At 45.0% G+C, this 25,830-nt stretch overlaps 1 protein-coding gene across 1 annotated transcript; it reads right to left on the bottom strand.

Moving 5' to 3' along the window:
- Positions 1–264: 264 nt before the first annotated feature.
- Positions 265–24,991, bottom strand: PXDC1 (PX domain containing 1). The gene is made up of 5 exons (XM_030943764.1): positions 24,384–24,991; positions 11,579–11,670; positions 11,175–11,292; positions 8,338–8,449; positions 265–2,201 (listed from the first exon to the last, which is right to left on the bottom strand). Exons 1-5 carry the CDS (start codon positions 24,637–24,639, stop codon positions 2,084–2,086), a joined length of 696 nt encoding a protein of 231 aa, XP_030799624.1. The 5' UTR covers positions 24,640–24,991; the 3' UTR covers positions 265–2,083.
- Positions 24,992–25,830: the final 839 nt, after the last annotated feature.

The raw sequence follows: 25,830 nt of genomic DNA, 5'->3' as shown, positions 1-25,830 counted from the left end.
ATTAAGGGCAGGCCTGTTCCTGATCTTTGGGGATAAGTACAGCTGCAACTCCTCAGGTGTGAGATTACCTTCTGCACTATCTTTATTTTTTTACATTCTATCCCTCCACAAATGAGAGTAAAACAAACAAAATAAAAAAATCTTCCCAATTCTAATTGAAGAGGCTGCTCAGAAAGTCTTCGAGTGAGTATTGACATATTCCTTTCCACTATAGAAATTTATCTTATAAGAATCTGCTTCACCTTCAAAAACAATCATGTCCAAATTTGATTTCACTGATGATAGTGAAAACACAGAAATCTTCTACTAAGCTGAGTGGCATTTAACCACATACACCTAGACCTACGATCAACAGATCTAGGCAGAGGTTCCACGTGGATACACACCCTGTCTACAGTATGAGTAACACATGGAGCACAGAAATTGCTATTACTCAGCATGTTTCAGAAACTATGGGGAAAAGAAAGAGGATGTGACATATCTGGGAAAGTGTACCCAAAACAAGACAAAAAAAAAAGTAGGCACTGTTTGAAGCTGCAGAAGTGTACTGAAGGTGAGTTATATTTTATTTTATTTCATTAAAATATATTTTAAAAACATACTGTGTAAAAGAATTAGGATTCTCAATAATTTATTATTTACATTAACAAATTCTGTTTGACTGTTATTCTATAGATAGAAATGAAGTCTGCGGAAGGGAGTTGTATCAGCTTCTTCACGACCAAGCAAGCCTCTTGTCCAAGAAACATGTCCAAAAATGCATTTCTTTCCATTTCAGTCCCTTCAAAATAATATTTGCAAACAGATGGCCAAAAGCTCAATGAAAGGTCATGCTGGTGAGTGTTGAGCACTCACAGTGAGAGCCAGGAATTCAGGGCGCTCTCAAGAGAGACACCCCAAGGAGACATTAACATTGCACTGCTCAACAGTCAAGAGGCTGCAGGGTCCAATCCCACTCATGCTCCCACTCTCCTATCTCTGCTGAAATCCATGGCGTTACACAACAAGGAGGCCTGCACGTGACCCCTCCAGGCAGATCTCAGAAAGCTGGACAAACTCCTTGAGACAGGGAGGCAGTGGAGAGACTGTTTTTCCTACCACTGTAGGCACACTGCAGCTTATCATTCTTCTTCAGTCCAAACACAACATAAATCTCAGTGTCTTCCTTCCCATCCTCTGGGAAGAAATATGCATAGGGAATTATCTGTCTGATGTAAACATCTGTAAGCACCATTCACATATGCTGGTCCACGTGAAAAGAAAAAATATTATCAAAGTGCCTGCCGTAGCCTTGACCCTTCTTAGTGGAGCAGCTCAGCTTTCCCATCGGCTTTTCAGACCTCCGAAACCATCCAGGTACCCAAACATCATGCACAGCTCATTGCAATGCCAGTTGCTGTCTGCTTTACTATTCCAGGAAAGAGCAGTTGCCCTTCCAGTGATTATACAAAAGCCCATGATTAAAAGAAGTAAAGCTGTCAGCTCGTGTGTTCTGTGTCCTGGAGGCACTCAATGGTATTTCTGACATCTCGTGTAAGGCACCAATCATCCGGTAGCTGAGCAAAAAACGACCCACGAGACCTCCATTAAGCAACTGCAGAGGGAACTGACAAAGTTCAGCTGGTTTGCTTGTCTTCTTGCTTACAAAGCATAAAAAAGTGTGGTCACGCCATCCAAGGAAGTTTCTGGTGGTATCCTAAAAGGGGAACTCAACTTGCACCACAAGGAGCACGGGTGACTTGTGCCTGCTTCAGCACAAGTTTCTGACAGCTGCGTCAGGGTGGCAATTCCCACAGACATAGCAGGGGTTTCACTGATCCCCAGGAAGCCTCTGCTGCCTTGCTTTCACAGAAAGTGAGTTTTTGTCAGCAGCAGCAAAGCAGATACCTCCTCACAAGATGTCTCCATAACACACAACAGAGGACCACACCTACAAAACCAGCTTTGTGGCGCTCTTCCTGCAGCTTCCCTGCTGTTGGTGGCGTCTGCACAGCCTCATTCACAGAGATGCAATGCCAGAGATAGCAGAACCTATGGACGAAGAGGTTGGCTGGATGCTGGCTGGCTGCACCCCTGAGCAGCCTCAGTCCAGAATGTCAGTCTCAAATGGGACCAGGTGGTAGTATGTCAAATTGGTGACATAAGCTGTTGGATCATCACTGTCTTCCAGCTCTGAGGTAAAGTCACTAACACTTTCAAACCTAAGGAAAGATGAAAAAAAAAACACCAAAAGGCATTAAGTCATTTAGAAATCAAAGGAATTGGGAAAAAAGTACTAAGGGAGTGGGAGAAGCACTTGGAGCTGATTTCATCCACATCTCCTTCATCTCCTGTACTCACATGTTTATGACTAAACCATGGGCCAGTGAGAACCACGGTGAATGCAAGCAATTAATCTTTTCACCCCTGACTTCCAAAGCTACTAGTGAGGAAGGAAGGAAGGAAGCAGCGAGTCTTGTAAGAGTGAATCATGCAGTTGAAGTCCACATCCTTCTATTTTGCTCCCACAGCATGTGTCAACAACACATGATGCCTCAATTCTCACATAAAAGTGAAAAAGAAACTGCCTTTGTTTCACATCTGAATTTGGACTCTCAGTCTTTCACTTCACAGGCACCTTCTCTGGGTTTAGCTTTTGTAAAGAGGCCAAGTGTTTAACATAGGTAGAAAAGAATGACTAGAGTGTCCTTCCAGAGTCTAGCTGTATTTCCTATGGTACAAGGTTTAGATTTTGACAATCAAAGAATCTACAAATATAAAAAGATTCCCAAATTTAGTTTCACTTGTTTTGATATTTTCCTCCCCACTTCCCAATACCTGTTTCATAACCTGCAGTTTTGCAAGAATTACCCACTGTCTCATACTAACTCTCAACCAGAAGGCATCGAGCTGTTAAAACCTACACTTCTCACAGTTACACACATTCCCATTTCAAGAAGGCTTGAATTTCTGCAGTAAGAAACATTATCTTCTTCCTAGATAGCCTAGCAGTTAAAGGCAGTCACTGCAGGCCAAGGACTAAATTTCAACTCAGTTCTAAAAGGGGTTTGACGAACTGTTAAGTTTCTTTTTCTCAAACTCTCTCTTTAATATTTGGAAAGAAATTTCATTCACTATGACAGAGTGAGAAATAAAAGGAAGTAGAAACTGAAAAATTGTACAAGATGGAAAAAGAAATTCTAACCTAGCTCTCCCTTTTACATGTCTCTAACACCTTTATCAGCCCAGGTGGCCTACTGAAGCTCTCTGAATGGCAGATAAACAGATGAGCTTTAAAATGATTAATATTTAAAACTGCATCTCATCTATGCATGAACTAATTAGACTCTTTAGATATGTGAAACAACTGTGGACAACCCTCTACCTCACCCTAGAGGGTGACCTAAGAGTTAAGTATTTCAGAGGACCTGAAGAGGGCAAACAAACAGAGTCTCCAACTCCCATCTCTTCCCAAAATTTTATTTAGAAGTATCATGGGTTATAGGATAGCCTGGTCTATACATCCTGCAACATATGACCACAGTTCTGTCTTTTCCATACTCCTTCCTGGTCCTTCTCATCTCCTTTTTTTTTCAACTATGAGAGCCAAAAGAGAGAAGATTTTTTTGAGCAGAAACTCATGGATTTTCTCCTGCAGTGCTGTGGCTTTGCTCTTCATTTTAAATGAAACAGCAATGAGACTGAACTTGCAATGTTTATTACCCTCATTCCTCTAGTCCCTCCAGGCTGTTTACTTGCCTGCGTGTGTGGGAACGAGTGCACAAGGGAGTTGACTTGGTATCTTGAAAATACTTCACTGATCACGTTGTGCTGTCTTATGGACTGCAAGTGATCCAGAAACAACAGATTATGAAATACCAGCAGGGCAGATAGAGTGAAGAAAGTGGAAGAGGAGTCAAGAAGGCTATTCAGATTCTGCTCTTTTTCTCTTATCAGCATAAAGCCACATTATTACATCTGAAAGGTCCCACAGATTTTGTGGTTCTCCAGCCTCACTGATAGGTTACTACAAGCAGAATGTGAGGAGCAAAGCAGTGGACGTCACATGCTATGGTTAAGAAGAAAGCTTTTCTTGCCACCAAAAATGAAGTGTGTGCACAACAGTCTGCAAAGCACTGCTCTAGAGTGCTCACACAAAACCAAACTCAATAAACCAGGACTGTTTACCACAGTCAGAAGCTGAGTATGACACCAACAGTCAAAATGCTTTTGTGCTGTTACCAACAGGTCTTTCTTTCAAAAGAAATTTGGCAACTCTACTGTGGACCTTCAGATTCCTAAATGCTTGAACTGCTGCCCTCAATTCTTTTTCCTCTAAGTACCTTGATAACCCTTGGAGTCAATATTTTTTTCCTCTAAGTACCCCTGTCTTTTGCAAGAGCCTACTACTTGTGTTGTAAGACAAAATTCTTTATAATTTTAACCTCTAATGCATTAGATTTGCTACTCAGATTCCCCAGGAAGAAGAGGGAACAACATAGAAGCTTATGGTTTGGACAGGCTTGCTAGGTAAAAAACTGGTGGCTGGGCTCAAAGAGTGAGGGATGGTGAATGGAGTTAAATCTATTTGGTAGCCTTTCACAAGTAATGTTTTCCTGGGCTCAGTTTTGGGGCCAGTCCTGTTGAATATCTTTATTAATGGCCTGAACGTGGTGATCAAGTGCACCCTCTGTCAGTGTGCAGATGACACCAAGCTGAGTGGGAGTGCCAGTGTGCTGGAGGACAGGAAGGCCTTCCCAGAGAGATCTGGATAGTCTGGATTGATCAGCTGAAGGCACTTGTAGGAGCTCCAACAAGACCAAATGCTGGGTCCTGCACTTGCATCACAACAAGTGACCCCATGCAGAGCTATAGGTTTGGGGCAGAGTGGCTGTAAAACTGCCTGGCAAAAAATGACTTGGGTGTGCTGGTCAACAGTGGCTGAACAGGAGCCAGCGTGTGCCCAGGTGACCAGAAAGGCCAAGGGCATCCCGGCCTGTATCAGAAATAGTGGCCACCGGGAGCAGGGCAGGGATTGTCCCCCTGTACCCAGCACTGGTGAGGCTGCACCTTGAATCCTGTGTCCAGTTCTGGGCCCCTCACAGCAATAAGGACATTGAGGGGCTGGAGCACATCCAGAGAAGGGCAACAGAGCTGGTGAAGGGTCTGCAGCACAAGTCTGATAAGAAGTACCTGAGGGAGCTGAGGTTTTTTAGCCAGAGAAGAGGAAGCTCAGAGGAGACCTTATCACTCTCTACAGCTGCCTGAAAGGAGGGTAGCCAGGTGTGGAGTTGGACTCTTCTCCAGGTAGCAAGTGACAGGGCAAGAAATAAGGGCCTCAAGTTCTACTGGGGAAAGTTTAGATTAGATATCAGGAAAAATTTTTTGACTGAAAGGGTTATCAAGCATTGGAACAAGCTGCCCAGGAAAGTGGTTGAGTCAGCGCCACTGGAAGTATTTAAAAGATGCACGTATCATAGAATCATAGAATGGTTTGTTTTGGAAGGAACCTTGAAGATCATCTAGTTCCAATGCCCCTGCCATGGGCAGGGACACCTTCCACTAGGTCAGTTTACTCAGACCCCCATCCAGCCTGATTCTGAATGCCTCTAGGGATGGGGAATCCACAACCTGGGGAACTTGTTTCAGTATCTCACAACCCTTATCTAAAGATTTTCTTCCTAATAGCTAATCTAAACCTACTCTCCTTCAGCTTAAGGCCACCCTCCTTATCCTATCACATGCACCCATGAAAATTCCCTCTACATCTCTCTTGCAGGCCTCCTTCAGGTTCTGGAGTGAATTTGCCAAAAAGGCAGCTTATCCAATGCCACAGACTCTGTTGCTGGCCTAGAAGACAGAAGTGGAAACAGTCTTTGCAGAGAAAGGTACCTCTGTAACAAAACCACACCATGAGCTCAAATGCATTTATTTACCACCTTTTTCTTTCAAAAGGATTTCAGACTACACTCCAAGAACCATACACAAAAGGACTATGCCCTTAGTTATGCCACATGGATGCTGAGCACACTGGCTTCCCCAGTTTACAACACTATGGTGTGCTGCCAACTAAAATCAGAGAGAAAATGAAGGAAGCAGAAAATACCTACTTCAGAGAACAGAGTAAGCAACTTGGAAAAGTGCTGTGGTTTCTTTTGGCAACAAATATGAGACTTTTCAGCTGATGGATCACTGGGCAGGTAGCTCTGCAGGCTACACAGCTAACCAGCATAGTGAATGAGCACTTCCTGCTGAAGCTTCAAGCACTTCTTCCCAAAAAATATAGGTTTGCTCTGCAAAATGTCTCATTCAAGTCCATCAGCAGCCAAAACCCAGAAGTCATAAAGAGTTTAATGCAGCTGAAAAGAAAAAATTCCCATCTGAGGATATCAAGTCCACAAGGAATTAACTGATTTCAGGGTACAACACACCATAAATCCAATTTTACTGAAACTAAAAGGGAGCAGCATAGGATTTGAAAGGTTTTAAAGTTTCCTTTCTGGGCTAATAACATACATTTAAACCGACAGTATAGAAAATCTCTGCTTTTGAAAAAGGTTCAATTTGTACAAAACAGCTGTGCTACACTGGTTCCACTATCTCCTAGCTATTATGTCTTGGCCATAAAATACAGCTGCAGGATGGGAAAATTTAGGGCACTGTATAAAGCACACATTTTAAATTTATTAATTTCTTGACTCTTGACTTCACATTCTTTGGAAAGTTAAACTAAGTCAGGCTGCACAAAATCAGGCTGTTACCCTGGATTCATTTCTTCCACTAGAGTTTATGGGAAACTATGCCTAGCACTCAGTTTTTGTCACATTAGTATTTTCTGACCTTAACAGTCTCTGACTTCAATGAGATGACAGTTAGATAATTGTAGTTTCTGATCCCAGGCTGGTAAGTTTTGCTTGGGCTGGAGGACATTTTTAAAATCAAAACTAGCTATAAATATTTTTTAAATAATTTTTTTTGAAGAATCAAATAAGGCAGGAAAAGGCTTTATTTGGTAATTTTCCTCCATAATTTGTCATTCTCAGTACAAAGAGTGATCCACTGTGAACTATAACAATTTTAATTTCCAGGTATTGGCCTTACAGAATTACCTCTAGTGTGCCATTTCAGCCTCATTATTACAATCTCATAAGCTTAAATGCTGTTAGCAAGGTCAAGGTTCAAACCACTAAGTGATAAGTTAATAAAAAGACTTCAAGAAATTACACTAGAGCCAGACATACTCTCCAGCTTCTGACAAAATGTTGCCAAGCTCTAAACCTTATTACAGACTGGTATTTCAAATATGACAAGACAGATCATTGCATTCAAAGATAAAGGCTCCATTGTCTTTCATGATTCTCTTTCCTTCATTCATCTGCTCTAATGAAAAAGTAGGTCAACATTTCTCATCAAAAATATTAAAATGGTTCACTACCTGAAGCTCATTGAAATATCAATCACCTGGTGTAACAGAAATCTGTAGGGGCATATTTCCATCAATACTCATCTGTGAATACAGTCACTGGCTTAAGACCTACATGTATCACAGAATGGTTGGGCTTAGAATGGACCTCTGGAGATCATTCACTCCAACCCTCTGACAAGGCAGGGTCACCCAGAGCAGGTGACACAGGAATATGTCTAGGTGGGTTTGGAATGCCTTGAGAGAGGGAGACTCCATGACCTCCCTGGCCAGTCTGTTCCAATGCTCTGCCATCCTCAACGTAAAGTTCTTCCTCATGTTGAGATGGAACTCCTTGTGCTTTAGTTTATGGCCATAGAAGCCCTCCTGGTTACAGGTTTCTGACCCCAGAACACCTATATGCTTTAGGAAGCAGAACTTTCCAATGAAACCAGTCTTAACTTGCCTTTTCCCTAAGGATATACACATGCTACACCAAGTCCCAGTTGCGCAGCTGTGGACCTTTGTTCAATTACTTTCAGGCATGTGTTCCCCTCTGAGGAGAGTGTTTTCCTTCCCAAACATTCTACTATCCTTTGTAGCAAGATATGACATTTGTTAGGCTGTTTGAGTTTCCAAGTTTGGGCTCAAACCAGATCTCATCACAGTCATGAGAGGAAGAAATAATTCTATTCTCCCTCCGCAGCACTCCTATGGCAACCTCAGTTCTTATTTCATACACAGACGATTGATCACTCTGGGGTCAATCATTCTCCTTTTTTCCCACTTTAACAGGAAATTGCTGCGAAGTGTTAGCAATCAGGCCCAGTAACCTTTAACCAATCAGGAAGCCAGCTGTACTGATCTTGCTCTTAGGCAGACAATAACATTTTGCTAGGGGGGTGGGAAAGCTACAGTGAAGGTGACAGCATTGCTCTTGCTCAAACTCCACTTACAAATGTTCTGCTGAATCTACATCCAGGTGCTTCTCTTTTCCATTAGGTATACTGTGGTCAATGACTATTGTTTCAGTGTTGGCTAAACAGAATCCATTTGATCTCATGATTTCTGTTGGGAGAAGAAAGAAAACAAGATTTAAAAAAAAGCTGGAAAACAACTGTGTATCATATGTAATTGACATGGCTATGAACTGATATGTGCACATGACATTGAAGAGTTGGTTTCAGTGCTTCTTAAATCTGCAAACTGACAGTGCTCAAGTAATTTTATTCACCTAACCAATTAATGACACAGAGCATCTGAAGCAACTACCATTACCAAATCATAATTGTATTTTTCTTAGACAGTCCTAGGCTTAAGCAAAAATAAAAAAGGCATAACAAGGGAAATGAAAAGTGACCTTGCAAGTTAATTCAACCCCTAAGACATATAAAGAAATACCATGTTTTACACTGCCCTTGATATTGCTTATTTGTTTCTAACTGAGTTAGAAGCCTCCAATACAGAATATCTAAAATTTACACCTAATTCCACTGACTTACTACCATGGGGAGAATTGATAACTAAAGAACAGTATCTGATGTGAATGAGAAGTTAATCCACATCTGTGCTCTATGGAAAATCAAACTAGGCCGGTCACAAGGATTTCTTTTGGGCACACAGTTTTAGATGAAGCTAGGAACAACACAAAAGAAATGCACTTTTCAAAAAAAATCAGCACTGACTTAAGTAGGATAACTCTTGATTTGCCTCAAGACACTATGACCCTGTGTTAGAGCCTTGCATTTTCAGCACAACAAAAAAAAAATTAGTCAGTGGCACAAAATATGGCAGGCAGAAAACACACCAAGAAATTTCATCTATATATACAGTTCAAGCAATGAACAAGAGATGAGGCATGAGAGAGGAGGTAATTTTTTTAACATTACATGCTCCTGCATGAAGGTAAAGCCAATACTCCCATATTTTTCTCAAGACTCATTTTTGAGTCTTTTGACTTTCATTCCGTATTCTACTGCAGCTCACTTTAGCAGAATACATTTGGGGGTTGTGAAAACACTGAACCCCAGCAGAATCACATTTCACATGACTCATCTTGAGCCACCATTGTATGATTGTAAAATAAGATTTACACCATAAATTTAAATTCAGCTTTCATCTTAGAGGGCAGCCCTTTCTTCTCTACCACCTACCACTCTGAGCAGGACCTTTCGGGGAACAGTTTGTTTTTTCAAAGAATACAAAACATTTTTGCCTGCTTTTCCAAGACTGCAATCCAGGTAGAGAGCTGCACTATGAGCAACAGGAATGTCAGTATTTTCCTAGTGTCCTTGACTTGACCTAAGTGTTACAGCATTTCACCACTGCATGAATTGCTTTACCCATTATCATTTACTGCCATCTACTGACAGCGCTGCCAGACAATGAACCATTTCCATTGTGCCACATCCAGATGAGGCAAATATCAATTAACATCAAACTTCCACCTATGTTCTTAGCATTAATGGCAGCAATCACTTGAATGATGAAATTAATTACCACAAGATGCTTCTGTATAGCTGCATAGGTAGGAGAATCTTCCTCCAGTTAATTAGGCATGACTCGTCACTACCAACAATAATTTAGACTTAAAACATGCTATTATTCAGCTGAGATAGTTTTGTTAGTACCAAAGAAAACTGATACCAGCCCTTTGCAATAATATATTGCAATATTATAAACCTTGGAGGACTATGCAGTATTTCACTTCAATTAACTGTAAGCTCTTCTGACACAAAACCTGGAGTTGGCACTAGGTTTAAACAAAGTGTTTCAGTATAGAAATACAAAACCAGGCACACCAGAAGCTCCCAGACCTTTTGACAACAGCCAGTAGCAGATGAAGAGGGGAAAGGCTAAAAGAATAGGCAAGGATAGGCTCTCCACTTTACCCACTAGCAATCTGTGGTTTAGAACTTCCTATGTCTCCACCTGTGACAGGTTTCAATGCCCTTGTCTTCCACTTCCCTGTCTAATTCCCTTTTGAAGTCACTTCTGCTTTCAGTTCCACCATATCCTATGACAGTGAGTTCCACTCCTTAACTATGCTTTGTATGGAAACAAAACAATATTATAACTTTTCTTTCGTTTGTTTAAAGCCTGTTGTTTGTCAATGATATTGGATAACCTATAGCTCTTGTTTCATAAGAAGTACAGGGTAATTTATCTCCTTCTATTCACAGCTTTGTGGACTTCCACCATACCAGTCTGTCATCTCATCTCACAGGTGGAGGTGTCCTTCTTTAATTAAGCCCTTTCTTAGACAAGCTGTTCAACAACTTGAATCCTTGCCGTTTATTTGTATAATTTTAGATTCTATTATATCCTGAGATGAAGAAACCAAAATTGTGCATATTTTATTCAAGAGGGGGCTATGCTCGTCTCCTCTGTTTCCTCCTCCTTTCCTAATAATACCTAATATTCTCTCTGCTGATATTGCTCATTGCTTGGCACCAAGCTTACCCTTTCACAGAACTGTATCAATAACTCCAAAATCTCCTTTCTAAGTGCTAACAGCACTATCATATGTGATGATGTGCACTAAGGACTGCATTTTCCTCACATTCACTGCTTTGCATTTGTCAGCCTCCCATTTCACCTGCCACTTTATTGCCTGAATGCACCTTGCACAGTATTACAAGGAAAATTATATGCTCTGTATCACAAAGCACTATTGAGTAGCTTTTCAAACTACATTTTGAATTGTTGATAGAGAAATAATAATGGGAACAGCAAATAAGTAATTTTCACTCTTCAATTCTTGCGTCAACTGCAGGTAGATAACAATTCTTACCTGATATTTTAACTGGACTTTGAAAACTTGGCTGAATTTTATGGACATTGTCATTTTTTAGAACTTGGTCCAAAGGAGATCTCTCAAAGAACGTGAGGACAACTTCAGATCTTGAATACTTAAAAAGAGAGAAATAAAAACAGACATCAATTTTTAACCAGTAATTTGTTTTGTCTCTCTTCTCCATTCCCACCCCTTCATAGTATTACAAAAGGACTTATTGTAAGTGACAGCTTGGAGGCATCATTACACAGTTCTGGCACTCAGCATTCCTCCAAGTTACTCAATAAATTGCTGCTTCTTTCAGAGTTTGGCAAAGCCCATCACATTCAAATCTGCATGAGAGTGCATGTCACCATGAAGGAGGAGTCAAGCTGGGCTAAATTGGAACTTGGCTTACACACCTTCCAGGGCATGTTTATAATAGTCTTCAGAAGCTTTTCCACTTCATTAAGTCTGGCTTCTATATCATGGGCTTCTTTTATTGTGATGAGCCCTAGAAACAAAGTAAACAGATCATAAGCATAAACAAAAGCTGGCACGCTTTAGCAGCCAGAAGCAGCCCCTCAGGAAGATGTGGAACAACCTCAAATATGCCTTCCAGAAATGTCTTTTAAACCAACTGATGATAAAGCATGCACCCCAAACTGAGGTGGGTGTAGTTTACAAGCAGAGTTGCAAGCCTGACACAAACTCAGCTGTTTATGACCATATGTAGGAATTGCAAGACAAGCAGAAGTAGAACCACCTACTCCCTCACCCACAGTTTCACTACACAGCATTCCCAGCAGTGATAGTTAAACAGACCACTTTCTGCTTCCAAGAACCATTATTCATCTTTCTTTTTCTGTAAATAAAAAGCAAAAGAAAACCCAAGAAAACCAAAAGACACTTCCTACAGATAAGAGAGAAAAAAATAAACACAAGCTAAACAAAAGGCTTTGAGAGCAGTTTTGTGTTTCTCTGACTGTAAGCCCCAGTGAGTGGTCCAAGGAAAATTTGTCAGTATCATGTTTTTCAAGTGCAAGATAACTGTTAGGATTTTTTTTTTCATCTATTCAGTCACTGAGTTATCACAGTGCTGCAGAAGGGATTAAGACCAAAATTTCACTGCCCAATATCCTGAATGATGCATTTCAATGCAATATGGAATTGCTTGGTATGGTGATGTCAAACACTGATACCGTATTTTGTATGGATAACCTGCAGGACATCTCTAACTTTCCCCTTCTCCAGCAGACTGAAGGAAATACAGCACAGGCTAGATGCAGGTATGGGACTTAAAAGGAGAAGTAAATCCCAATATCTCACATCCCTCTAGTGAGCCTTTTATTGCTGATATTTGCAGCCTACTTTTTCTAATCAAATCACCATTTAACTTTTACATTTGTGCATCTTTTCCAAGGAGCAGGATACACCCATGAAAATGAAATACCTAAGAGAAATTATTAAATATAAGAAGCCACAATAAACAAACAAACAAAAAACCGAACAAAAAGCTGGAACAGGAAAAGACACAATCAATTAGAACCATCAAAATTAAAAATCTGCAAAGCAGTCTCTGAGAAAGCACTTCAATATACTACATTGTGTTAAAGTAAGTGTATCTGCATCTTCCAATTCAAAAGACAAACACAGAGCCATCAAACATGCAGAGTGTGGGAACAGCATCCACAAACAGTTTCAGTCTGCACCAGACCTTGTTTGCTACCAGCGAGATACAATTCCACAGAAACTTTCCAGACAAAATGTGACTTGGAAGCTGTCATCCCTCCTCCAGTTACACCTCTAAATAAAACAGAGATTGTCTCCAAAGCAACCAGGTTTACTTGACAGTTGTCCCACTAAAGTCCCCTGTTTGTATAAGCCTTTCTCTTGCTCAAGAGCGCTTCATTTTGCCTGTTTTTTCAGCATGGCTATCCCTCACCCAGGTACAACTCATCCCCCCTCCTGACGACAGAGCAATGCACACCAGCAAGCATATAAGGGAGGTGCTGTGTGTCTTGTTTTGGCTGGTGCACACTACAGTCAGGTAGCTTTGCTTGGAAATTCTCTGAAAGGCTGTAAATGTGAATAAACTCATCTGCATGGGTCCACAGACTGCATAGTAGCTGGGCTGTGCTTGACATTACAGACCTGAATTGCATTCCAACACCCTTCATCATCCTAACTACGGGGTGCAGGCCTGGGTGGATTTGCTTGGCCCCTCCACAAATAGTTCCCATCCCACATTTGGATTGAGTTCAAACTTTTCAATGAAAGGGCTGTCATCTTCCCTTAAAGAAAGAAGAAGCTGCCAATTGCTCCACAGCTCAGACACCCATCCACGATGTTAGAAATACACTGCTGGATGTGCTGCAGTCCACACCAAAAAACCAGAGAAAACAGAGCCAGCCACCCTGGTGCCAGCTGCCATGGGGTGCTGCTCCACTTCTCCTGCTGCTCTTGATCCACTCTACATAAACACTGATATAGTCAGAGCAGACACTGCCCAGCTGTGGCTCCCACCTCATCGCTGACCCACCAGGGATTCAGCATTCAGCTGCTCCCTCTCAAATCTGCCCTCGACCTCGGACCATTTCCCAGATAAGCACGCACTGTTGGAACTAGTATCTTACCAGGAAGAGGGATACTTTCAAACAAATGAAGATATTCAGACTGGGAGGGGGAGAAAAAGGAAAAAAAACCAAAACCACCTCGGCAACAATCCTGAGCATTCATCCCATGAGGAAAAGCAGCCAAGCGGTCAGGACTTCTCTCATTAGTAATCAGGGAAAGCATCTGCAGCTCCACATGGTCTTTTTATGCTTCACCAAGAAGTCAGACAAGGCTGTCAGCCTGTTGCACTGTCACAGATCACCCCGTGGGAGGTTTTACAGCTTCTTGCATTCACAAGGAATTTCCAGCCCTGGTATATTATCTCCTTCCACCTCTTGGAAAGACACCAGCCATGCAAATCCACACTCCAACCTGGAAACTGGCACAGAAAACTTGCAACATCTGACACCATAAAAGTGTTTCTTACTGAAGCTTCCCAGTAATATCAGAACCAAAAAGCAGACAGCGTAGGAAGGAGGGTGATACATCTGCCTGGACAGCTTCCTATATGTGTGCTCAGTGATTGCAGATGTGCAGCTTTGGGGCGTAAGGCTGCTGACCTTAAATGAATTCCCCATACAGGGAGTTCACTTTGGCCAGGCTAAAGCCTTTATTTTCATACATCTGCAACCCAAACAAACAGAAACCACTTGACTGGCCTTATACACATATATTTAAGCCCGTAATTTCTTCTGCAATTGTCATGAAGTTTGTAAGGCCCTCATTTATCTTAATTCTACAAGTCTCTGTTTTTAAAAGTTAACAGATGCTCTTGTGGTTTTCAGTTAGTCATAGACCATGATGCCACAACCTCAGAGACTGCTCTCAACCACACAGCCACGCTGACCAGAGAGAGGCACTGCCTGCCCAAGGAACTTGTGGAGGTCCTGGTCCTTCCATCCCATCCCTTCCAGCACTCTCTAACTGGCTGCTGTGATCATCCACAGCACCCATGTGCATGAGGAACACTGGGGTTTCACAAGGTAAAGTCTCTGGTGTCAACCCTGGCTTAAGGCGCTCCCACCCTCCCCTGCACCTCATTTCCTCTCCCACACCACAACACAGAGCTGCTTCTGCTTTGCCAGCACAATTAGGTGAGCAGCAGGGAATACCTCAAACCACTCCTGTCAAAGGCTTCACCTCAGGAAACCCCAGACTCCACAGAAGAAGCAAGAGACTGCAGGCGAGGATGCCCCATCCAAGGTCCTTTCTCACCCAGCACTATATTAAGTTTGAGCAGGAGTCAGAATTTGTGTAAAGAAGGGTCACAGAACCTTACCCAAGTTTCCAGGCCTATCTTTCTCCTTTGCCTGTCTTCTTTTTCCTGTTTGGAAGATTTGTCAAGGCAGAAAGAAGGAGGAAAAAAAATGCCAGAAACTGATGTAGGATCTCCAGACTCTGGAAACGCCTGAACAAACAGACACACAGGCATGCCAGCTGACACTGCAGACAGAGCCCAGCACCCCCACCATTCATTAACCCTGAAACAAATGCACCAAAATGTGGATGCATCTGAAGTGTGTGGGACCTCCTGGCCACATATGAAGCATCCATACAGCAGCTGCAACATGTCCCGAGGCTGTTGTCTCTGCCCATGGGCCATAAATACATGTCTAGCCTGTATTTCCATCTGGGAAATAGAATTTACTATCCAAGAACCCTTACTCTGTTTGATATAAAATAAAAATAAGATACCAGTAAAGAAGCCAGTATCTTGGAACCAGTTGTGCCTTCTTCACTTGTTCAGTCATGCAACAGAGCTGAACTCAGAGCTGGGAAATTTGTTAGTGAGGTCATGGTGAAAAGCTGTTCTCATGCCTTTTTCTCAGCTCTGGCCCTTGTCTGGCCTGCTAATCAAAAACATGCACAAACTTCTCCCAGGAAAACTTTGCTGTCTTGTTACCTACACTGTACTTGGACAATTAGCTGTTATTCCAAGTGATTTAAATGCTAAAAACACCTATGTTTATAGGGTTTGACATAAACTGGGGTCCTGCTGGCTCCTTTTTTTGCCACAAACCCTGCTGCCAAATACCACAAACTTCTAAGACTCCTTCACTCTGTACACAGGGGAGCCAAAGGCTGGGTGACAAGAGGGATGACACTGCCTAAACCAGTGTGGCACTCACCTGTGCCTGGGAGACTGCTTTACTTTTATCACATAATCAGTGACCTCGTTCAATCCTTTTGACATTTTCTCTGCCCCTTTCCAGACCAAGAGCCCTGGGCAGAGTCCTTAAGACTGCAAAGGATTTGCTTTCTGTTTTAGACCAAGCGTAGGTAACAACTCTGCACAGAGCAACATGTGTCTGGAAAAGTATGGCACAAGCAGCACCAGAAGCCTGCAGCTTTCTTCCTGCCCTGGCTCCCTGGTGCTGGGGCAGCTGCAGGAGGCTGGGAGAGCAGGCCAGCAGCTATGTACCTGGCATGCTGGCTCACAGCGTGGGAGAGGGGCCCAGAGCTGCACACAGGCAGGAAACGAGCTCAGCAGCAGGAGAGAACGAACAGAGAGCCAACTCCTGATGTAAACACACAAGCCTTGGTAGGGCTGTCCTATTACTGCTATGTGAGCCACCAAATCTGCAACTAATGACATTCTGAAAACCACAGATAATGCACCCCATGTTTCTACCACAGGAAGCAGGACAGGAATTGCAGCATATGCTTCATGGCTCATAATGAAATTACAGAGCAGTCCTGACAGTCAGCATACACAATGAGCATTGTCTCAAAAATCCTCTAGTGCCTTCTAAGGAAGAGTAAGTTCATGCCCAAGTCAAGAATGTATCTGTAATGTCATGTCAATGATGACACACAGAAATCTGTTTTTCTGGAGATGTACAAGTCATTATGTATATGTGATACCAAACTGTAGGCAAACCCCATCTCTCCAGTCTGAAGGACTACACCTCATGTTTGTGGTCAGGACAGGAGTAAAGAGTGCCCAAGAGATACCCTATTTTCTCAAAATCAGTTCTCTACATACAGGAGGCTGAGCAAAAAGCCAAGGTGTACTTTCTGAAGGTACCTGCAAGATGGAATGCCATTAGTTCTAAGTGCTGTGGGTTTCAGTATGCACATGAAGATCAAAGTTGCATTGGACCCCTCTCATCTAATTGTCTTTCCATTCCCTATAGGGAGACTGCAGAGCAGGTATCAAAGATTAAAAAAAGAGTAACAAATAAATCCAGAGAGAAATCCTACTGTGTTCTGCTAATCTACACTGCAAGAAAGATTTGAGGCTTATAGATTTAAATCATGAGTCCATTCTTCTCTCTTTGCACAAGATTCCAAGCAGCAGTTAGGGATTTCAAATCTTTAGGAAAAACATATAAGCTGCCTTGCATGGGAGACTGCTACTTTGCTGTCTCTCCTGACCAGACTTCAGAGGGAGATGTGCCCCTTTTCCCCAGTTACAGCATTCATTACCACTGCAGTGCTAAAACTTTTTTATCCTTTTCCCCTCATTCCCTTTCCCTCAGATATGTTCTAAGCCTTGTGCACATACACAATCCAGGATGTAGGTGGAGCAATAGAAGGAAGGTTCTAGTCATTAGAGAATAATGTTAAATTAAAGAGTCTAATTTGATTCATCCAAAGAAGGGCCAGGTCCAAAGTCAGATCAGGCTGTTAGGGATGACATCTAGTCGACTTCTGAACAGATCCACAGACAGATATTCCAAAGAAACATGCAGAAACTGAAGCTATTCAGCTGGCACATGGATCAGGGCTGAAAGATAACAGACAACTCAGCCCCATTTTTTTCTGCCATTTTGCTCCTTTGCACTGCTTCCTAACTCCTCCATCTGCTTAACTGTGTCTTCTCAATACCACTTCAGCTGTCATTTTTCCCCTGCTTCATGGCCAGCATACCTCACTCCTCCTAGCAGCTGCCAGGTAGGATCCCTCCTCACCCCAAACACGTGTTCCCTCAACCTTGCCACCAGCAGTCTCAACTACGGCATTGGCCACCTCAGGCTGGATTCTGAAAAGGCCAAACCAGCTCCCATTAACAGCTGCCTCCTCTCTGATGAAGGAAAGAAGAATAAAAGATTGCTAGAAGGGCAAAGGAATACTCAGGGGTATGTAAAGGCAGGAAATGAAAAAAAAAACCAGCAGATGGGAAAGCTTGTTTCACACAACTTTTCTTCAATAACTGCAGAAATAACACCACAGGGATCCCTTAAGTCCAAAGACTTGATAAGATCCAGAGAAGGGCAGATAATTACAGGCAATCAGGGATGTCAGATCTTCAATTACTAGAGACCAGGACTGTCATTTTTTTGTTCTCTGCCTTTTATTTATGCTGTCTTCTGCAGCATCTGGTTCTCATCATCAGGGACAGGATCCTAGAGCTAGGTACAGCACTGGTCTGACTTAAGTCTGGCGGCTCTAGCAACTCCTCTTTGATGACTCTCTCCTAATTCTTCAACCCATCTCTTTTGGGGTAGACATATTTGCCCCTTCCCTTTTTGGGGGAGTTCATCCATCTCATGTGACAGGAGTCACTACAGCCTTTCCAAAGGATTTGCTATCAATGCAATATTGCTGACAAGATCCCTCTTGGTGGCATTACTGAGGGAGCAACTAAAAGGACACAGCAGGGCTGAAAAGAAGGGTGGGTGTAGGGAGGTGGACTTTTGACATTTATCACATTGTGCTGCCCTTCTTAAGCTTGATGACAAGGACCAAAATTTTTAAAGAGGTATCAGTACACAAAATTCATGTGAGTCACTCCATATTTTCAGAAGTTCCACTAGGTAGTAGCAAATGCATTGAAGATACATCTGTGAGATACATCTGATGAGATAAATCTGTTTGATGCAGAAAGAGAGAGAGCTTTTGAAACCCTGCCCACACCTTTCTTCTTTTGCAGCTCATATGAAGGCGGTGCAGGATGGGGAGAAGTCCTGTCCAATGAACTGTCCGACTGAAATCCCCCAAAGCAAAAGTGACCGTGACCTGAGCACACTGGCACTCTCGAATACCCATAAAAGAAAGAAGGCAAATTAAAAGCTGAGAAACCCAGACCTTCAAGATGATGGGTTATCCACACATTGTATTATTAGTTATGGGATCTCCCAGGATCTCTGGAATGCAGAAGGCACATTTTGGCGGCAGAACACAGCAGACAGGCTTTCCCCACAGAATTCCCTGTCTTGATGCCTGATGAGCCACAAGAAATAAAAAGATGTCAAAGAAACATGAGATAGGAGTGAACAAAGCAGTCAAAATCTGATGAAAAATGCAAGCTTGTACTACCATTTTTAGTGCTGGTTTCTTATCAGGTGAGAGCTGTCATGAAAAAGACACCTCATTTCCATGCCTTTCCATCAAAACCTTCCCTGACACATTGCCTTGGTTCACCACAAAAAGGCAACTTGTGTCTAGCTTTATAACAACACAGTCAGCTCCATTTATCTCCATTATTACAAATGAACCATGAAATTCAGCTGATAAAAAAACAAACCCAGAAGCCACAAACTTAATTTTGGTTATACAGTTCTGCTAGAGCCTGATAACCAAGAGCTGCATCTTTTGTCTGCCAGACAGAAGCTCTGAGCAAGCTCCACTAATGAACTGTTGACAATGTCAACAATGAAAAGAGCACAATAGATGCAGTGTATTTATCTGTATTGTCACAGCACCGAGAAACAGCTGCTGTCTGTGGAAACCACTATGCTGCTTCTGTAGAGCTCCCTCTTCTCATAAATCACACTCCCAGATGGTCTTGTAAACAACAACAACAACAACAAAAATGCAGCATATAGGAAACTAAGTTATGAACACAGCATTTGCAAGCAATGTTCCTGGGCTGGCTCCTCGGGAACTTCCCTCTGTACTGTGCACATCCCCCCAATGGCTGCCCTGGAGGAGCTTCCCGCACCTGCTTCCTGCAGCAGGATGGCACTCCAGAGGCAGGCACAAGGCTCGGAGCTAGAGCTCAGCCTAGTGCCTGTGAGGGACTGCTCAGGTCTGCTGCAGGTAAAGTGACTGCTTCTATGCTACGAGGCAAAATAAATCTCCACCACTACAGGAAATCTCCACCACTACTGGAAAACTTCTATGGATGGACAGAGCTTGAGCACCTGCAAGGTGGAAGGGAACAGAGAAGTTCTACAGAGCCATAATAACCATGGATGGCAGCACACCTGTGAAGGAAACCTGGAGGCAAAGTAAAGGAACAGAGAGGAAATAACAGAAAGAAGAGCAAAGGGGAAAAAAACTATGACAAAGCAGAATGAGTCAGACAAGGCACAGAAAGGAGGAAAATTAGAACTTTTGGAAGAAGGGTCCATCTAGTAATAAAATAAATCTGTCAGAGGGTTTCTGATTTGGCAGCTCAGAGTATTAAAGCAGGAATATGCACGACAGGCACATACAATATGAACAGTTACATTGGAAGAGCATCTGAGCCTCTGCCCTGGCAACAAAGGCAACAAACAAGTGCAGAGGAGGATTGCCAGAAACCATCCTGGCACTCCAAAGGCAAAACAAATCCCAGTTTTGAAAGGCTACTAATGTGCTTTTTTGGCTTCCTTAAGGGGTTGATTCTGCCTGCACTGAAGTCAGGTGAGGGAGGTGTGTGACTGTTGACTGTATTGTACTGCTGGCTCAAGTTCAAGGATGAACCTTAGATGAGACCTCCTCACAAATGGTATTTAGAGAAAATAGGAAAGGAGTGGGGCAGGGAAAGTAAGAGTCCTTTTCTAGATGTATAACTCAGTTTTGGTGTCTGTTTGGTCTGCTGCAACTATTTCTATTTCCATCAATTTTAAGTCAGCTTCTAAGTCCGTAGCTCTGCCTTTCTCAAGAAAACTGATTAAATTCAAAAGTAGACTTTGCATAGAGAAACAGACAGTTTAGTAACATTAGGCTGTGTTCATTGCAGGAGTGAACAAACCCGTGTTCTCCTGTGATCCTCTTTTGTACATTTGCCTAGAGCAAGGGACAGGCGGATTTCAAAGACAACTAAAATACTAGCAAGCTACTGGCAACATCACAGTGAATCATACTTAGTCACCCTGCAGGTATGCACATATCTAACCTTGTTTTCCAGCTTCCCAGTGAGATGCCTTGTGCTGCTGAACGTCCTTGGCCTTTAGCATCAGTGTACATTCCAGAGAGTGCACTCTGCCATGTGTTCCTACTAGTTACCAAAGACAAGACAAAACTGTGGGAATGCCCCACTCCTCCCTGGGACTTCCCCTCCTCTCATATCTGAGAAAGGGTAAGATGAACAGCCACTGCAGACAGCTACACCTCCCATCCTCTCCTCTGCAATCTCAAAGCACTCAGCAGCTCCAGCAAATAAGGAAGGGGAAAGCATTGTGGAAGCTTGTCTGGGAGGATGAGGGGTCAAGAAAGGAATGGAGAGAATGGTTTCCTCATGCTGAGCAAGAAAAGGAGCACACTCCTGCACAGCATGAAGTATCCGCTGAAGCCAGCAATAAAGGTAACAACCAACTCTTTCTAAAATTGCTGATGTTTTTAAAATAACTACAACCTTCGTTTAAAAAGTTAATAACATCAAATAGCTCAGGCTTCCACTCTCAGTCATATCCCTTAAATGTAACTGCAGCTTGAGTGAGCTGTAGGATAATGCTAGTCCTTTTAATGCTCCTTAGGCAAATCTGTAGGGACTTTGGAGTCCTTCAATGCAATGCAAATTTGGCTTGCAACACTTTATCACTTCCTCCAGATAAAAGGCAGAGCTGATATTCACCTTCTTTCAGGAAGCCCAAGATAAACACATACACACACACATATAAACTCACATACATATGCAAATACATTTGTATAAATATATAAATACACACAAATATATATGACTAAATGCTAACACACAAGAATGGGCTTTTGTCAGGCGTTTTTGTTGGGTTAAGTACATTGAGCTTCACTGTAGACAGCAGGACATCTGCTTTTAAACATGGCATTAAGAAACCATGCTTACCCCATGAATTTTGTAAAGACTGGACATGCCTCATGCAATCTCTTTTTACATGCAAAGCTTTGCATCACTGTCACTTAGTTAAATGAGATTTTTATGTTTCAACTTTGTCAAGTTATTAGAGGCTGTGGCCAACCAATTCAAAATGTTGGTATGATGAAGTGTTCTTTAGGCAGAGAAGCATACTCTGCAAAGTAATTTTCTTTAGAGCAGGAGCAGCATAATTTTAAAGAGAGAATTGCTGAAATCGTGACGCACACTGTAATTGCTTAGAAACTACTCCTGATTTTTATTCTGCCTCTGTTGCAAAGTTAAACCCCATCCTTTCAACAAGCTAAACAGATCATAATCTACTTATATTAGATTTCGATTTTTCAAATCCTGAACTGATGCTTTGCTCATTCCCCATTCTACTGAAGGCAGTGTGCCTTTTCCTGAGATAAAGGTAAGCCAAGGCTCCAGGTTTTAGGCAGAGATTGAGCAACACAGGCTGAGGATGGTTAATCTTTTCCAGCTGTTCATGCATGAATGGTGTATCTACCTGGGACTGTCAAGTAAAGCCAGTGCAAGGGACCATAATCCTATCTGGCTCAAACCACACAAATAATGCTTCAGCGAGAAGTAAAACGAGTTGAATACTTTGCAAAAGCTCAGGCAGGCTTTGAGACAGGAGAGGAACCATGCTCGCTTGAGAGAGGCGCTGAGGAATGAGAAGGGCTTTAGGATAGGCATCAGGTCCTGTGAGTAACCAATGGGGAAGGAGCACTGGGAGGGGCAGCAGGCCAAGGATCGAGTCCATTTACAGCCAGACAGCACACACCCCAGTTCAGCTGCCAAGCTACTCTTCAGAGCACCATAAAGCCAGCAAGAAGGACTACCGGCACCGTGGGACGTCAGTTTTTAGTCACAGTGACTCCGGTAGGTGCTGTGCCCGGCAGGCCACAGGCAGGTTCGCTCCAAACCTACCCAGCATCCTCAAAAGCCGTGGCCCAGGTGCCACAAACACTTGAAGGCCGTGTTACTGAGAATTTACTGCCTCTCAGCACTAGCAACAATCGCACCCGGGCTAAGAGGTGGGGTCTGGCTTCCGCAGGAACAGCCCCATTCCCAGCCTGCACCCAAGCGAGAGGAGACTGCCCCTCTCCGGCACCCAGCCCTGCGGACATCTCCCCCTCGCAGCCCGGAGCGAGCGGGGGCTGCGGGGCTGCGGCCGCCCCGGCTGCCTTGCGCCCATCCCCGCCGTCTGCAGAGGGCACTCGGGGCCCGCCAGCGCCGCGGAGCGCCCGGGGCCGGCGGGGCCGGGCTGCCACCTCCCGGCAGCGGGGACGGGAAAGCACAGAGCCAGGGGACACAGGCCGGGGACAGGGCTGCGGCTCCCGCCACACAAGGAAGCTTGGACAGGGAAAGGTTTTAATATACGGCACATAAAAAACCCAAACCAAGCCCACCGCCAGAGGTTAGGGATCCGGCAGGAGCAAGGAAAAAGACCTGTGTCACTATAAACACCTGTCAGAAAACATCCTTGGGGAGGCAGCCCGGGAGAGATCGCCACTGGCAGGGAACAGGAATGAAGTCCGGTGGGTTTACACCTCTATGAGCGGTGGAGACCCAGTTCAGAGAACAGCATAACGCAGACCCTCTGCAAGGGGGTCCCACTAGCAAGGTGGGAGCTTGCGAAAACTTTCCCACCCTCTCACAGAGAAAATCCGGCACAGAATATCGGCTTTTGCCCGTTCCTGTCAATCAAATAATTTACGTTGTAACTGAAACAAGTGGGGAGCCTGGAAGGGCTAGGTGTACACCCATTTTCAGATGACTGGATGCTCCTTACCACTCTACACACTTGAAATACGTCAGAGTAGAACACGTAACTCTACCTAAAAATTACCCCAGCAATTAAAACAAACTAAACCAAACCCGCAAAGACACCTAGGGTACATCCTGCTTCTGCACAGCAATGCCTGAGCATGGACAACATCCCTCGAGTTTGGTCAACCCACTTCAGAAACTGGAAGAGAACAGACGTCTCTACTAACCGCTGTTGCAATTCCCGTTTCACAGAAGTTATGTGAGGAATTATGCCAGCTCCCAGAGTTGCTCCGTCCCCTGGCAAGCGCCGCAGCCCTTTTTTTTTCCCTCTCCTTGTGGCAAACAACATAGCAACATGCGGAGATTTTTCAGCAACACCCTTTTTCTTGCCAACCACCCCCAGCCCTTCCTCGGGGAGCCCGGAGGCACCGGAGAGGGGCAGTGCCAACGGGGATCCCTCTGTTCCCCCAGCCCAGCCTAGCCCGGGGCCGCGCAGCTGGAGACAGCAGCAGCGGTACTGGGGTCACCGTCCTGCGTGGAGCCCTCGGCTCCAAATGTACAGTCAAAAAAAAAAAAAAAAAAAAAAAAAAAAAAAAAAAAAAAAAAAAACACAGGAGAAACACAAATCAACATCCCGGGAGGAGTTTCCGACCGCAAAACGCCCCCGCAGTTTTTCTGCCCCCCCGCCCCGTCCGGTTCTCAGCGGCTCCAGCTCCTCACCCCCCTCCTTCCGCCGAGACGGACCGCTCGCCCGCCAGTCCTCCCCGGCCACCGCCACCCCGGGGAAGCGGCGGCCGAAACCCGCCCGCCCGCCCAGCACAGAGCGCCAGGGCCGCGGAAACCGCTCAAACCTTGGAGCAAGGGGGAGCGGGACAGCTCGGGCCGGTCCTCGGGGAAGGAATCGAGGAGCCGCTTGAAGAGGCGGCCGAGGTCGGAGTAGCTGCGGTGCAGGTAGAGGATGTTGCGGTCCGACCACTCGGTGCGGATCTCGTAGAACTCCTCCTCGTCGCCCCGCCGGCTGATGATGAGCCGCCGGATGCCGTTCACCCAGCAGCCCCGCACGTACATGTTCACCAGCGAGGTGCCCTCAAACACGGCCGAAGCCATCCCGCCACCGCCCGCACATCCCCCGCCGCCGGCGCAGGGCGAAGCGCACCGCCCCGCGCCGCCGTGGCCAAGTTAAGAGGAGGAGGAGGAGGAGGAGGAGGAGGAGGAAGAAGAGGAGGAGGAGGAAGAGGGAAGGGGGGTGCCACCCGCCGCACGGCCCCCCCGGCCTGGCCCTGCCCGCTGGGGCTGTGTCGCCTCCCGGCGCTGGAGGGAGGCTCGCTAATGCCTCATAGACGGCGGCCGCAGCGAGGGGACGGCCCGGGCACCCTGCCCCGCCGAGCCCACGGCGCCGAGCGGGACGGCTCTCACCCCCTCCGGGGCGGGGAGCAGGGTGGCTCGGCCCCTTCTTCTCGGCTCCGCAGGAAAGCACGGCCCTCCCGTCCAAAGGCGGGGGGACGCCCCGGTCCCGGCCCCGCAGGCAGCGCCCACCCCCTTCGCCGAGCCCTGCGGTCCCCGCGGGGCGGGATCCTCCGCTTCCTTCTCGGGACGTTTTCGTAGACACCGCAGACATAACGAGGAAATTTTTTTCTCCTCGCAGTGACCCCAGAAGGTTTTTTTCGTTGTTTTTTTTTTTTTTCCGTTAAGCCTCCGTCCCGGCCAGCTGAGGGAGGAAGAGGGAGACTGCCAGGCTGTCAGCCGGCAGGGTGGACCAGCGCCCCCGCCGTGCCCTGGGAAACCTCGGTGGAGCCCCCGGCAGCCGAGCCTGCACCTCCGGCGGGAAGGAGGCCATCACAGAGAGGAAAAACAGGTGGAAGGGAGTACACAGCTGGTGCCTGGGACTCCTTCGGCCTTTTAATAATAGTCTGGCGGGACGGCATGCCTGAAGAAGCCTCCGGCAGCATCGCGTACGGCAGGGAGATGGGGAGGTCTGTGCTGCAAATACAGTCCCTCTTTCCCACCGGGACCACATGCCATGCGGTGCCCCAACGCCCAGAGAGCGGGGCACGGGGAGAGTTGGGGCCGTAGCAGTCGGCAGCAGGCGTCTGGCAAAACCGGAGCAGCACTGCAGAGCAAGGAAGTGTGTGGGAGATGCCTGGATCCCTGCAAATGCCTTGGAGCTGCGGGGTTAAGATATGCATACTGAAGGTGAAGCAAATGACAGCGCAGTGATGCAGGATGCATCATCCAAAACGGGATTCTGCTGCAAGGCAGTGGCCTCCGGCATCAGGCTTTCCGAGGCAGAGGGGCTCG

Source organism: Camarhynchus parvulus, chromosome 2 (assembly GCF_901933205.1).
Source record: "Camarhynchus parvulus chromosome 2, STF_HiC, whole genome shotgun sequence".
NCBI lineage: Eukaryota > Metazoa > Chordata > Aves > Passeriformes > Thraupidae > Camarhynchus > Camarhynchus parvulus.
The sequence above is the reverse complement of the archived record's forward strand: the minus strand, read 5'-3'. Positions and strand labels throughout refer to the sequence as shown.